We start from the raw sequence: 14,284 nt of genomic DNA, 5'->3' as shown, positions 1-14,284 counted from the left end.
TTTAGTTCTTCGAAGAATCAAACCTCAAGTCCCTTGATTCTTCAACTTCACACATCATGAAGTTGTTCACATAAATCAACAACTATGTCCTCTTCCATCCAAAAATTTAAGAGACATAAATTATGTGCAGAAAAATTACTCCACTCTAATCTACCTTTACCAAATTCCTCAAATCATTAAGGGGAATGTTGAAAACCAAAGTTAACCCCAAAAGAGAAGCAAGGAAGGCATAAAGAAAATAGAGTCAGCATATATATATATATATATATCTCAGTATAGTTCAAGATGGTAGCCCAATAAGTCAATCCATGACAGCATAAGAGCTTCAAGACTCTTGTGTCCACCGGGCAAATCCACTATGAATACCATCGGCAAAAAAAAAAAAAAAGAAAAACTGTTTTCACAGAACAGATTCCATCAAAGGTCGACAATAGTAGAGAATTACATTAGTTCCACTAGGTTCATCATTAAAATGATAGAGATGATCAGCTAAAAGAAGATACCAGGTGGAATTTTATTGTTTCCAGAAAAAGAAGTGTCGGAAAGGAAAGCAGTTGACATCCTTTACCGGGATGCTCCTCCTTTAGCAAGATCCTCTAGTGCCTTAGATATCTGCTCTTCATTTAAACCCTCCAAGCGAATTCCTCTCTCCACGCCCATGTCTATCATTATGAATACATCATAAGCAAAGATATTCCTATATATTGCGAAAATTACAGAAGAAAATAATACGCAAATTTATCAACAGGCAAAGTTAAAAGATGACCACTCACAATCACTTCAGTTTTTTAGAATTAAAGCACAATACTAAGCTGAATCAGTTCTCCAATACTCTATCAAGTTACCGCAGTAAGTGACCCTCAATTAATTATAAATATCTTTGTGACCTCATGATAATGACTACGTTATTATATAATTGCAAAAGCATAATGGGAGGATGAAAACAATGATTGCTAGTTTCATAATCGTGTTACAATGTAATCGTTTACAAGGAAGAATTTAAACCACCACTTTCAAGCAGCCAAGTTAGTTAATATCTTCATGGAATATGATCCAATTAAGGTGAAGTGACCATGTGGTCAGGCCCAGAAAGTTAAAACCATCAAATGCATCTCTCGATCATTATTTAGATATAATAAAAGTATATATGCTCCCAGTTTGAGGGCTGATTATTTTTTGAAAGTTTTTGAAATTCGAAAATTCCTTCTGCTGTCTCTTTCGTTTGGGATAGGTGTTTGGGTCTTTCCCAATGTTTTTTCCCAAACCATTTATTGAGAATTCATTGCCATGTAATTACTATGGAATTAGTTTATGATTTTTTATACCAAGTTTTACCGAAGAACATTACAGCAAACTACAAGCCATCAAGCTTAGTACATTGCATCCATAGTGCTTGTTCAACTTATCTTGTTAATATTTCAACTCAAGCATATTACAAAGACACAATACCAAAGTCACATCCGTTCTAATATTTCCAATGTTTTTCAAGGAACCTAAACAAGGAAGGCTTGTATCTTTCATAGATGAACCGTGATCTAATTCAAACGTAGAATATGAATTAATATGCTTCAATGTGAAATCATATATTGATTGCAATTACTTACATATATATATATGCACATATATATATATTATATAAAACATATGTGCTTCTGATAAAAAAAAAAAAAAACACATTGCAAGCTGATTATGATTTCCTGCTTCTGATTGTTCAAAATAAGCAGTTTTCAGCCTCCCATATGGTTTCTTTGAAACTTCATTGTTTTTTTAAAATCAAAACATTTTCATTAAGACGAATAAGCGTATTGATCTTCCGGAATCACCAAAACAAACACTTTATTTATTTATTTTTTTTTCGGATCACAACAGTTAACCTTTTAAGATTACTACCACCAATTCATCTAGTGAAATAAGTAAAAAGCTCTTGCAAACAGACCCAACTAGATAGTTTGTTTGCTGAATTTGGAAAAGAGTAGAACAACACCAAACTATGATTCCGCAGCCACCAAAATATGCCTTCAGAATTGAAAAATAACAAGAGCCGAGATTGGACTAACAACCTTAAAAGCCCTAAATCTCATGCTGTCAATGTAAAGCAGTGCCCAAGCATATTCTAAACTCATAAACTGAGATAAACACAGAAGAATTCACCCATATAAACAGACGGATATAACACCTAATTGCGCCTTTACATTACCCATGAGAGAAATCAGAAACGATTTATTTGAACTTATAAATTACCATATCTAGCCCAAAGCTGCGGTTCAATGCCAGTGGCCTCACGGATGAGAATCGGAAGTCTAGGGTTTTTGGTCTTCAGATCCTTGTAATTATTCTCGATGAAAGATCTAGCAAGAAGAGAACAAAAGCGACGGTCACGGCCGACAACAAGACGATGCTGAGCAAGAAAGTGAAATCAGGAATTGAAAATGAAACCTGGTAGCAGAACTGGAGGGAGTATTAGGAGAGAAAAGGATGCGAAGCTCCTTGAGATTTCGCGAGAGCTGTCCCCTCCACGCCATTCTTCAATTTGCGTTTTCTCTTAGCATTTTTCCTTTGCTTCTTTATATGGGCTGGGGATCAAGCTGCCCGGTGCCCGCCGGCCCGAACTGCCCTGTCCTGCCCAACTCCCCTAAAATAAGGTCTAATATTTGTATACTACTCCCTCAGTCGTTATATACATTTAATTAAATATAATTGATAAATAAAAATTAATTTAATTAAATTTTTAATAGACATTACTCAAAATTCTATTATTTCTATGTTAAATTATATGTAATATTTGTATAATAGTCCATTTGTCATAAATCTTTTTTCTGTATATTCGTATCAGAACAGATAATACATTTAAATTTACTCATTTTAAATATATTAAAATAAATAAATCAACGTAATTAAATTTATAAGATATTAGAAGCAGGATCACTTCAAACTTCCTTATTTCTATCCTTTTTTAATAAATAAATATTTTTTCCAATGCTAAAGTTTTTTCATTTATTATATAATTAGTTTAATTTAAATATAAATAAATAAATATATTTTTTTATTTACTTATATTATATAAAATTTTATTATCTACAAAATAATATCTATATTATATATATTTTATTAAGATATAAAATTAAAAATATTTCAAACATATATTCTTAATTTCTTTTAATCATATATATTCATTTGTATTTTTAAAATACTAACGACACTACTCATATAAAAAAAAATATATAAAATATAATAATATTATAACTTATTATTAATAAATTAATAATCTACATTACTTAAATAATTGTTCCCGGAACAAATGAGTCAATTGTTCAAAGGTGATGGAGTATAATATTTTATAATAATACTTTCTCCGTTCCACCTTGACATATACATTTTTTCCATTTTCATCCGTTTCACGGTAATGTATACAATTGTCCTTTTAGTAATTATAACATCACTATGTGAGCGGGCACAAGCTTTAAAATAAATGGATAAAAACAAAAAAAAATATATTTTCTTTTATAGTAAAGAAAAATACGAAAAATGGTATTTTTATTTTTTTTTAAAAAAAATAACATGAATATTTCCTTATGACAATAAAAATAAATAAATATAAGTTTAAATGACAGAGAGTAATTGATTATAAATTGATTGAAAGCATTGGATTGCGTAATACGAAAGCTCGTTGCAACTATAAACTGCTTTAAGGCATGTTTAGCGATGAATTAAGAAAAAAGATCTTAAAGCCCATTAATATTATAAAATCATCTCTAACAACTCCAAACAAATTAATACGTCTTAAATATGCACTTGAATCAATTGTTTGGGATACCATGAAGAAGGTCTTGAAATTTAGATAATAAAAAATACTATTTATATCAACGAAAAATGATTATATTGTACACGACAAACACAAAGATTTTACTTAATGTCTGTGAGGTAGAACAATACAAAAGTTACTAAAAAGAATAAATTGATGTTTATGCAATTTGTTAGTTGTCATATCTTTTCACCATAGTATAGTGTTATTTAATGGAAAGATAAGAATATTTCACTTCACACATTTCATTTTGACTAAGAGAAAAAGTAGGAATAAATTTAGTTGACACTTTGAAGATAGAAGAAATTGATTCAATCAAAAAAGAATTTATTAAAAGTTGTATAATCAATAAAGTAACACATTAATGGCACATTTTACAAATTATATTATTTGAAATTTAAGACAAAATGACTGAATTTTTATAAATTGTTTGGGATTCATGCATATTTTTTCAACTATAAAATAAAATGATCGGTAAATTATTGTCGTACCATCTACATCACAATAAAGATGTTGATTTCAAACTTGTAGCAGCAACAATAGGCTGGACATCCGCTTAATAATCCAACCATTGAATTCCTTCGATCTCAATGGGAATGATTTGAGCTGATTTCAAGCCATCCAAAGTATTAAAATAAAGAAAGACTATTATACATCAAACCAATTAGTTAATTTTGTACAATTATCATTTGATAGTTTATATTATACATCAAACCAATTAGTTAATGTTGTACAATTATCATTTGATAGTTTATCTCCTAAGAGATTAAATAACATATTCCTAAGCGTACAGAGTTGTATGGTCGAAATTATGAAGGTTATGGAATACAATAATTACAATATTTCACACATAAACAAAGGTAGATTTATTCAACATCATAAACCACCCATGACACTGGAAGTCACATCAACATTGATTCAGGGGTGTCTGGACTATCTTAATGACTTAAGCAATCGATATTGTGTTGGATTGTTGTTGAATGCTTTACATATTCATAAACAAGCTAATACATGAAGTCAATATTTTGAATGTGAATAAGGATATATTTGATTGTGAAAGGATGCAAATCACCAACCAAAGCAAAAAAATTAAATAAGGAACAAAAAAAAAAAAAAAACCCGAAAATCCTTTTCACTTGCAAGCACAAGAACTTATGGACATGGAGGGATTTTGGATAAAGAACACCATAGGATCAAGCATCATCTTCGGAACCATAATCGTAGTTGTAACGTTCACTACAGCTTCTGCCATATCTGATTATAATAAACGTAAATAGTGGATAAAGCAGTTGACGGAGAGGTCAATAATCAATCAAAGTTAGGTGATGATAATTTTCATACAACAATGGATAATGATAAATTTGGAGAAAACTTTCAAAAATTTGAAAGAAGAATCATGGAAGAAAATAATAATACTAATAATACTAATAATGGTGATAGTAATATGTGGTGGTGGGTGATTAATACATTTAAATTATAGTTATATGATTCAATATAACTAAATAATATATTGTAGAATCAGTGGCGGAACCAGAATTGGACGAGATGATGGCTAATTTTTAAATTACTCTTCAAGATGTCATATCTAAAAATTTTGCAAAATAATAAACTACAACAACATGAACTACACATTTCAATATTTATTTTGGTATTATTTAAAATAGACAAGTATTTTTTATTAGAAGAATTTCATATTAAATATATTTAAATGTATAATTTTTTTATTATTTAAAGGTAAAATTGCTCATAACTCTCCTGTAATTTCAAATTTTTGCGTAAAATCTCTCTATACTTTAAAAGTTGCATGGCACTCCCCTATACTTTCAAAAATATTGCATGAAACCCCACCACCCCTATGAAACCTCCGTTAATGAATTCCAATTTTTTGACTCTTACTTATCGGATGATCCACATCTTAGGGTCAAGCGCCGATGAGCACATTGAACTATCCATGTGGATCAGCAGATAAAAAGATTTGTCCATCAGTAATGGAAATTACATTAGTAAGAGTTCCTTAGTGAGAGTTGTCTCGCGCTAAGGCGGAACGCTCCCCTACCGATGTATCCTAGCAGCACGACGCTTGTATTATTCTCCCACAAAGTCTCTGGGAGGGCAATGGGATGATGATTTCCTATCCATATTTTTTGTATGGCGGGGGATTTCATGCAATATTTTTGAAAGTATAAGGGGATGTCATGCAATTTTTTTAAAGTAAAGTGGAAATTTACATTGAGTTTCGAAACCACATAGGGGTTTTCATGCAACATTTTTTAAAGTAAGGGGTTCCATGCAAATTTTAAAGTAAAAAGAGAATTTACGCTGAATTTCGAAACTACAAGGGAGTTATGGGGAATTCAGATAACTAATTAGTTTAATTAAATTTAAAAAATAATTAAATTATAAAATTTAAAATGAGATTAAGGTGTGTAATTATTTTCCAAAAAAAAAGAGTGACATAAGATGTGAGACGGAGAAACGACAATGCGGACATGGTAGGTGGGACAAAGGGAGTATTATTTTGTTCATCATAATTATATGTTATGAATTATTATTTAGAATAAAATAGTCTGATCATAATAGTAGCTTAATTTAATTAAGGGTAACTGGAGTCTATCTTGAATAGTCCCGTAACTGAAATGTTTTTGCAAATTTAGTCCCTCAGTGCCGGAGATGTCTGTGTGGCACGCCGGAGGACACGTGTCCGCCTAGTAAGCGCCACCGGGCAAACACATGAAAATTTTTTTTATTTTTTTTATTTTTTAAAAATTGATGTATTATAAAAAAAAATATTTTTTTATTTTTTTCAACTACATGTATTATAAAACATTAAAAAAAACATATTTTTTTATAAATTTACATAAAATTAATATTCCCTTCATCCCGAAAAAAAAAAAACCATTTATTTTTTGCACGTAAATTTTTTAGTATTAGTATTATTTTAGATTGTAGTAAAAAAAGATAAAATATCCCTAGTTGTATTGTGTAATATAAAAGTAATGAAATTTGTATAATAAATTGTAAATTGTAAGGGTATTTATTATATTAGATAGATAATACAATTACTAAATAAGAAAATGTTGCCCTTGTTTGATTTATTTTTAAAAAATAAAAAATAATAAAATTTTCATGTTTCAGCCAAGCGACGCTTACCTGACGAACACGTGTCCTCTGGCATGCCACACGGGTATCTTCGGCGCCGGGGAACTGAATGTTCGAAATGTTTTTGCGTACGGGACTATTTACAAACATCAGTTACGCGACTAAAATGATAATGAAAACTAATTACGAGATTAAAAAAATAATTTATCCTTTAATTGATTATTAATTCATCATTTATACGTAAGATTAAAAAATACTAAGATAATATTAATATTAAAAGACTATTTTGCTTTTAATAGCTAATTTATTATTAATTGCTCTTAAAAGAATTGTAATTATCAAAATAAACTAATGAATAAAAACTTCTTCCACACTTTCAGATCAATGAATGACACTTCAACATCAAGTCAAATTCGCTAACAAAATAATATCGGCCAGTAAATATGATAAGAGTGTCGTGCATGCAAAGTAATAAATGAAATCTAAAAATATGATACAATAACAAGTAATTAACTAGTAATAGCTTCCGACTGACGTTGCTACGCAATCTCATTAATCGCATTCATCGGGTTTGTGCAGTAGACACCTTTACATTAAACCCAACACCACCATGTATGATTCGTACCTCCATGTTGCGGAGCATATCCATCAACACCTTCACATCCTCCTTGATTTCACGGACGTCACTCTGCATGTCACGGAGATCGCTCCTCATGACACCAATCTCCATCTCCAATATGCCAAAGCTTTAAGTGAGATCGTTGAACCTCTCAACGATATCCTCCGGCTGAATTGCAAGACTTGGCCTCTCAAGCATCCCCAGATCGTCCCGGTGTGGACGTTGTAGTATGCCCATGTAATACACATCTCTATCATGCAAGAGACCATCTCTGTATCAAGGATATCCTGCAAGGTAGATCAGACCCGAGTGTCCGATGCAGTGGTAATACAGAGTTGGGCCATCCAATATCCTAGATGGATGGGAACCCCTTCCTCCAAGCTCCACGACAAATTCAAATCGAACTTACTCACTACAGCAGTAGCCTCCTTCATACTTGTGATTGTATGGGGCTATGAGCAATAATATTGTGGACATACGTGAAAGGAGCATAATGCAAGTCTGATGCCTTTGATGATCCGAGACTGAAACTAAAGAACGTGCTAATGTGTTTCCAATACACCTATAGAGATAACAGCATGTCGTGCAACATAGTAGCATACTCGGTTGTCAGTGTAAAATCTCTATCGTAGAGGCCTAAGGCAATCGAGAAGTTTGTCACCCACATCCGGAACTTCCGTTATAGACTAAGGGTCTGTTTGGTTTGAGGAATTTGGAGGGGAAGGGGGGGAGGGAATGAGAAAAATTACAATTACCTCGTTTGGTTTAAATTTTTTTTTTAAAAGAGAAAGTAGTGAATATAAAATGAACTTATGTTGTTTCCCCCCAAAATTGAGGGAATTTGGAGGAGAGGGAAAAATGTTTATGTTTTTATTTTATAAAATTATTATTATATCCTTAATATTATATATTACTTTATCTTATACATAAATTATCTTATACATATTTTAGAATTAATAATTAATTATAATATTTTTAAGGGTAAACTGTTTTTTTAGTCCCCTGATTGGACTCTTTTATCATTTTAGTCCCGTAAGTGGAGCCTGTCGCAAACTAATCCCATAAGTGAAAAATTTTCGTTGTTTTAGTCATCCGGCGCCGGAGACGCCCGCGTGGTTCGCCGGAGGTGACGTGTCCGCCAGGTCAGCGACACCTGGCAGACACGTGGATTTTTTTTTCATTTTTTTTTATTTTTTTAATTGGACCAAATAAAAAAATAAAAAATACAAATAAAATTAAAAATAAATTAAAAAAAATTAAAAAAATCCACGTGTCCACCAGGTCAGCGACACCTGGCGGACACGTTAGGGGTGTCAATTCGTGTTTTTGGGTCGTGTTCGTGTCGGGTTGAACCATAGGGATAACAAAAAAACTGTCAACCCGAACCCGACCCGAACCCGAAATCTGACCTAAACCCTAGACCCAAACACGACACGAATTCTTTCAGGTCGGGTTCAGGTTGACCTGAATTAGTTTCAAGTCACCCGAAACCCGAACAAACCCGACACGAAACAGACACGAAAATTTTTAAAAAAAAATTAAATTGACCTAAAAATATCATTTTTATTTTAATTTTTATATTATTTTATATTTAAAATAATATAAATATTATAAATTAAAATAATAATAAAAAAATTTTCAAGTCAACCCGAAACCCGAAACCCGAAACCTAACCTGATTTTTATATTTCAGGTTATCAGGTCAACCCGAACACGACACGAATTTTTTTTCATTTCAGATTTGGGTCGATCCGATTTTTTTCAAACCCGAAATACCCAAACCCGAACCTGAAAAATTTCAGGTCGAACGGGTTTGATTTTTCGGGTCGGGTTTACTTTCGACACCCCTAGGACACGTCACCTCCGGCGAGCCACGCGGGCGTCTCCGGCGCCGGAGGACTAAAACAGCAAAAAATTTTCACTTGTTGGACTAGTTTGCGACAGGCTCCACTTACGGGACTAATGATAAGGAAGTCGAGTTACGGGACTAAAAAAACAGTTTACCCTATTTTTAAATTTTATAATGTAATTACATTATAAAACAAAATTTTATATAAATTAAATTAAATTAAATTAATTTTATATTTAATTAAACCCTTAAAGCTTAGGTTTTAATTAATAAAATTCATTTTTATATCAACCAAACATACTATTACAATGTTAATATTCTCTCTCTTCCCTTCCTCTATCTTCATTTGAACCAAACAGACCCTAAAGCGAATAGTTCTGCCTTATTATATTATGGGTTGTTTGGTTTGTCTCATTGGAAAGTGCATTAGAACTCTATCGTTAAACCCTAAAATTGGCTCCTTGATCTCGAAAAATATGCTACAACCCCACATTGGAGGAACCTGTCAATATGCATCATCATCATCAATGAAGCGGCCAAAAAGGAACAGTATATGTGATAACCTCTTGTACTTTTGCTGAATAGAAAGGTCATTGTGGTGTAACTACTCAAATGGGATCGCCACTATGTCATATTGTCCTTCCGCGAGGAGTGGACCCAGGCGTTTCCCCATTAAAGGTTTACACACAATCTTCGGGGCCATGATGTTACCTACAATAGATAATATTAAAAGCGATTGGATGTGTTAGCTCAAACATAGAAAAAAGAATCATGCAATGTTAACATCAAAGAGACGATTCACTGAGGGTGTCACAAGCAACGATAAACCCAAGCACAACCACAACCCCCGCAGCATTACGGGCAAATCACTAGGAATAATGTGTAACACCTCGGCCGGTTCAAACCGGAGTGTCACCGCCACGCCACACCGGAAGGCTCGTTCATCAACCAACGAGTCCTATGTTGTGGCGCTAAGGCTAAAATAATCATTACAAAACAACTATTTAGAGATTTAGAATTAAAGCGCACTGGCTTATCATTTAAATAAATAAGGTTTGAATCAAAAGCATAAGTTGAAAATAGTTCAAAAGACATTAGTTCTTAAACATAATTAATGAATTTCAGAAGTATTCTAGAAGATAAGGTAGTTCTAATTCCCCCGATGGATCATATGACGTGAATACATCATTTAGGTATAACAGAAGCATCATCACCGACAAAAAGTTGTAGAAAGAGGATCAACACGACGGTTGAGTAAGCGTAATTAATCGAAGATAAATTAATACGGTATAATGCCACAAAATCATTTGAAGAAGATAATTTGAATAAGATGACACATATCACATAAGGATAACTCACACACACGAGTCTTTTAGCGCCTCCCTTATATCTCATTTTTATTCTCAAATAATAGTGATGAGCACATCACGAAGAAAACTCCACTAGGCCTTAATCAGGGCCGGCTCGACCCGGTTTTCCAACCTTATTACTTCGTATGACACGTCACATAGTTACACATAACAAGGATAGGGTCACAATCCTCAAGAAAAGCTCCACAATATGTACATAAGGGTTCGAAGTCCAAATGTACACGTAAGTTAATTTATTTATTAGTTTGCGAGGGGCACCAAACGGTCCACAACCCTCTCCACAACCCTCTAGTCTCCAATATAATATACCAAGAGATGATTGTATGCAATTCATCCCTCCATCACGGATGACGGTCTAAAAACCTTTTCATCGTAAATGACGGGCACCTCATAATCACTCAGAAAGGGAACCCACCATCTCGATCCCTAGACCTAGCCCATTCGGATTTTAGTTCGAGGTTAGCTAGTTATCCTAAACTATCGGTATACCATCATGTGTTTGCAAGGCACAGAGGTGGAAGACTATGCCTTATCACCCAAACAATCGACGAGTTGATCGGACTCGACGGGTAGTTTTAATTACCATTTTGACCCAATACTCAACATGTTGTTAGACAAATTTCAAAAAGAGTGCTTTAAACTCAAAACATTCCACTTGCCAACATTTAACCAACCAAAAAGTGGAATATTAAAACTCAACAAATTCGTTATAATCACACTTTATTTCGCCAAATAAACATTCGAATAATATGTCCATCCCAATAGGCATAAATCTTTTCCCCAAAATAAACATGAGTAGATTAGGGCAAAACTAGGGTTTCAAACCCATTCCACAAATTCTATGATTTTCAATTTAAAATATTATAATAATATTCACATAAGCAATATGAGACATTATAAAAAAAATTTTAAAAGAAATTGACAAAACCTAACGTGTTTAGGGCAAATCCATTTGAAAATAATTTTGAAAAATATCAATAGAAGGGATATCAATAGAAGGGGTTTAGGGATTACAACATACCATCTATTTAAGATTAATCTCACTTACCGTAAGAGAAAAATCCAAGAGGATAAGAGTTTTGGAGAAGGAGAATTCCAAAGAAGAAAGAGGGAGGGGGTGGCAACTGGCGGCGCCTGGCTGCCTCTATTCTTTTTTCTTTTTCTTTTTTTTTAATTTTATATTTTATTAAACATAAAAGACTTGGGTCTTTATTATTTATTTTACCCTACTTGAGCCAAAATTGGTCCAAAATCAATTTTTACTCCTAATTTCAACTCAATTCCTTAATTTGTTACATTAAAAGCCCAAAATAAATTAGACTCAAAATAAAATTTGTCTGACTAAGGCAAACTTCCGACGGTTATTTTACGGGGTATTACATCATGTCACATGACTTTCGCCCACGAATGATTTCCAATGAAATACCTTTGCATCTACACAGGCTGAGCATTTCAAGTGACAAGTTTGATCACCGTGGTGATGACATATAGGTCCGGTCATTGACATGTCTATATCCACTTAATATTATTGGGTAATAAAATTGACTACATGGTTTAGAGAGCAAATGTGCAACATAACCATGATAAATAAAATTATAAGGGTAGAAGTCCTAAAACTAACATAAAATGACAGAATTGTTAGTGTGCAATGTCCAATATGTAAAATGTACGACCATATCAACGAGTTAGGTTGTTGGATCACAACTCCTCACATACCGGTGCAACTACTCTTGCCCAGTGGAGGGGCCGACATTGTTGTCCCCGTATAGCAAGCTCCATAACCAGTCCGTAAGGAATATATGAAATGCAGCTTGCTCGTCCGCACCATCTTGATTGGGATTCGGACTGACTTGGTTGTATTCTTGTAAAACTGAATACTCGTCCCCCTTGTCCGAATCATGGTCTTCGAGAGAGTGGTCCGCTATGTCTTCGTCGCGTTGTAGCATGAAGTGCACAACAGCACATGCACTACAAAATTCACTTGTTGGACGAGGCATAGTTAGGCATGGGTACGCGAAGTATTGCAAAATTCCGTTTGAGGCAACTAAACGCACATTCAATGACGTTCTTTAGTTGAGCGTGCCAAAAGTTAAAAGAACTCTTCCTTTCCCCATGGTCCCGAACCCGCCTCACAAAATTGCTGGAGATGACGTTGGTGGCATTGAAATGGAGTTAAGACTTGAGGAGCGTTAATGTTCCATCTAGAGCTCCAACCAGTCCTGGTCCAAATAGTTGGAAAACGACATATAGCTCATTTCACCTACATAGCATGTTTACTTTGAATACAGCCCAAAAAGAACGGGACCTTCAAATCCTCTACGGTGTTTTCCTTCGTGTCTCCGAGTTTAATAAATTCAGAAGCCAACTTGTTGATCGAAACTACAACTCTCTCCACATGCTGCCATACTGTCTTTGTTGAATGCTAAAAATGTTCTTCGTTGCAACGCTGCCTGTTCAAGTGTGCTACCATGGATAGGAACATCGCCACCTGCTTATGCACTTTAACAAGTTGTCTACTATATACTTTAAGAAATCTCCACTCCATTAGTGTCTGACAGAGATCCTATATTGTGCCTGCGGACACACATAGTAAGTTCTTAATTCTAACCGGATGAGCGAGAAACAACTTGTAAGTGAACACAGCCCCAATCAATTAAGAATCATAGCATCGCATTGGTCGTGGGTTCGAACATAGAAATGCCAAAGAGGCACTCCCTAAAGCAGTAACAACAAATATGTTATCCCGTGCGCGTGTGTCGTCCTCCTCTTGCTGGCATAGTACCTATGTGACAACAAACTTTTCATCATCACTCGCACTACTAATAGAAGACATATTCCTGCATGTTAAAACGTCTGCAAGATAAATTTATTAGGTCAAGTACTCACATTCACGTACCACTCAATTCATTTCAGTTACACATTTCCTAAGAATTCAAAAGACCGAAATATGATAGAAAAAGCCAACAATTTAGCTTTCCACAAACTTAAATACATATACCCGTCCCAACTAGTAGTGATACTAGGAAAAAACGTATCGGGGTTTTACTAAGCATGTTGTAATACCTAATACTGCAGCACCAACACACAAATATCCGTCCCACTACATAGCGACCGTAAAAATTAGCGTACTGGGTATATAGAGCGCACATTGAAATACCTAAAATGTTCGACCGACACACACATAGATGCAAATCAACTTATCCCAACTACTAAGAATGATTGTCTACTAACTCCAAAACCCAGTTGTGGCATCCCTCTAGCATCTGGTGAAGGAAAAACTCACACACTGACGCACCTACGGTACAAGGAGATATATACTAGGCGTACGAATTGCATCCGTTGCAAGCTCCACTGGTTCTTCCCGCCTACTAACAATGGAGTGAGTGTTAGCCTCTACCCTGTCCACGATAACAGTTATCTTCTTGCTAAGAACCAAACACATCTCCTCAGTCCATAATGAGGTTCCCCGGTGCCTAACGGGTCGACGTGATGGTCCAGCTCCTGTCGATAGTGACTTAATGTCTACGGAACCATTGCCAACTGACC

General features: G+C 34.1%; 1 protein-coding gene across 1 annotated transcript; it reads right to left on the bottom strand.

Moving 5' to 3' along the window:
• Positions 1–382: 382 nt before the first annotated feature.
• Positions 383–2,599, bottom strand: LOC127244035 (NADH dehydrogenase [ubiquinone] 1 alpha subcomplex subunit 2). Its single transcript, XM_051264324.1, has 3 exons — positions 2,437–2,599; positions 2,242–2,348; positions 383–662 (listed from the first exon to the last, which is right to left on the bottom strand). The coding sequence occupies exons 1-3, from the start codon at positions 2,520–2,522 to the stop codon at positions 565–567; spliced, it is 291 nt and encodes a 96-aa protein (XP_051120281.1). The 5' UTR covers positions 2,523–2,599; the 3' UTR covers positions 383–564.
• Between the last annotated feature and the right edge of the window lie 11,685 nt (positions 2,600–14,284).

Source organism: Andrographis paniculata, unplaced genomic scaffold (genome assembly GCF_009805555.1).
Source record: "Andrographis paniculata isolate CXL003 unplaced genomic scaffold, ASM980555v1 Contig9END, whole genome shotgun sequence".
NCBI classification, from domain to species: Eukaryota; Viridiplantae; Streptophyta; class Magnoliopsida; order Lamiales; family Acanthaceae; genus Andrographis; species Andrographis paniculata.
Note: the sequence above shows the minus strand (reverse complement) of the source record. Positions and strands in the feature narration are given on the sequence as shown.

Bases quoted from the DNA above. Each gene is read 5' to 3' on its own strand.
- LOC127244035 (XM_051264324.1), bottom strand. From the start codon at position 2,522: ATGGCGTGGAGGGGACAGCTCTCGCGAAATCTCAAGGAGCTTCGCATC. The intron at 2,349-2,436 runs GTTTCATTTTCA...TCTTCTTGCTAG, and splicing joins CCCTCCAGTTCTGCTACCAG to ATCTTTCATCGAGAATAATT. The intron at 663-2,241 runs GTAATTTATAAG...TCATAATGATAG, and splicing joins GCAGCTTTGGGCTAGATATG to ACATGGGCGTGGAGAGAGGA.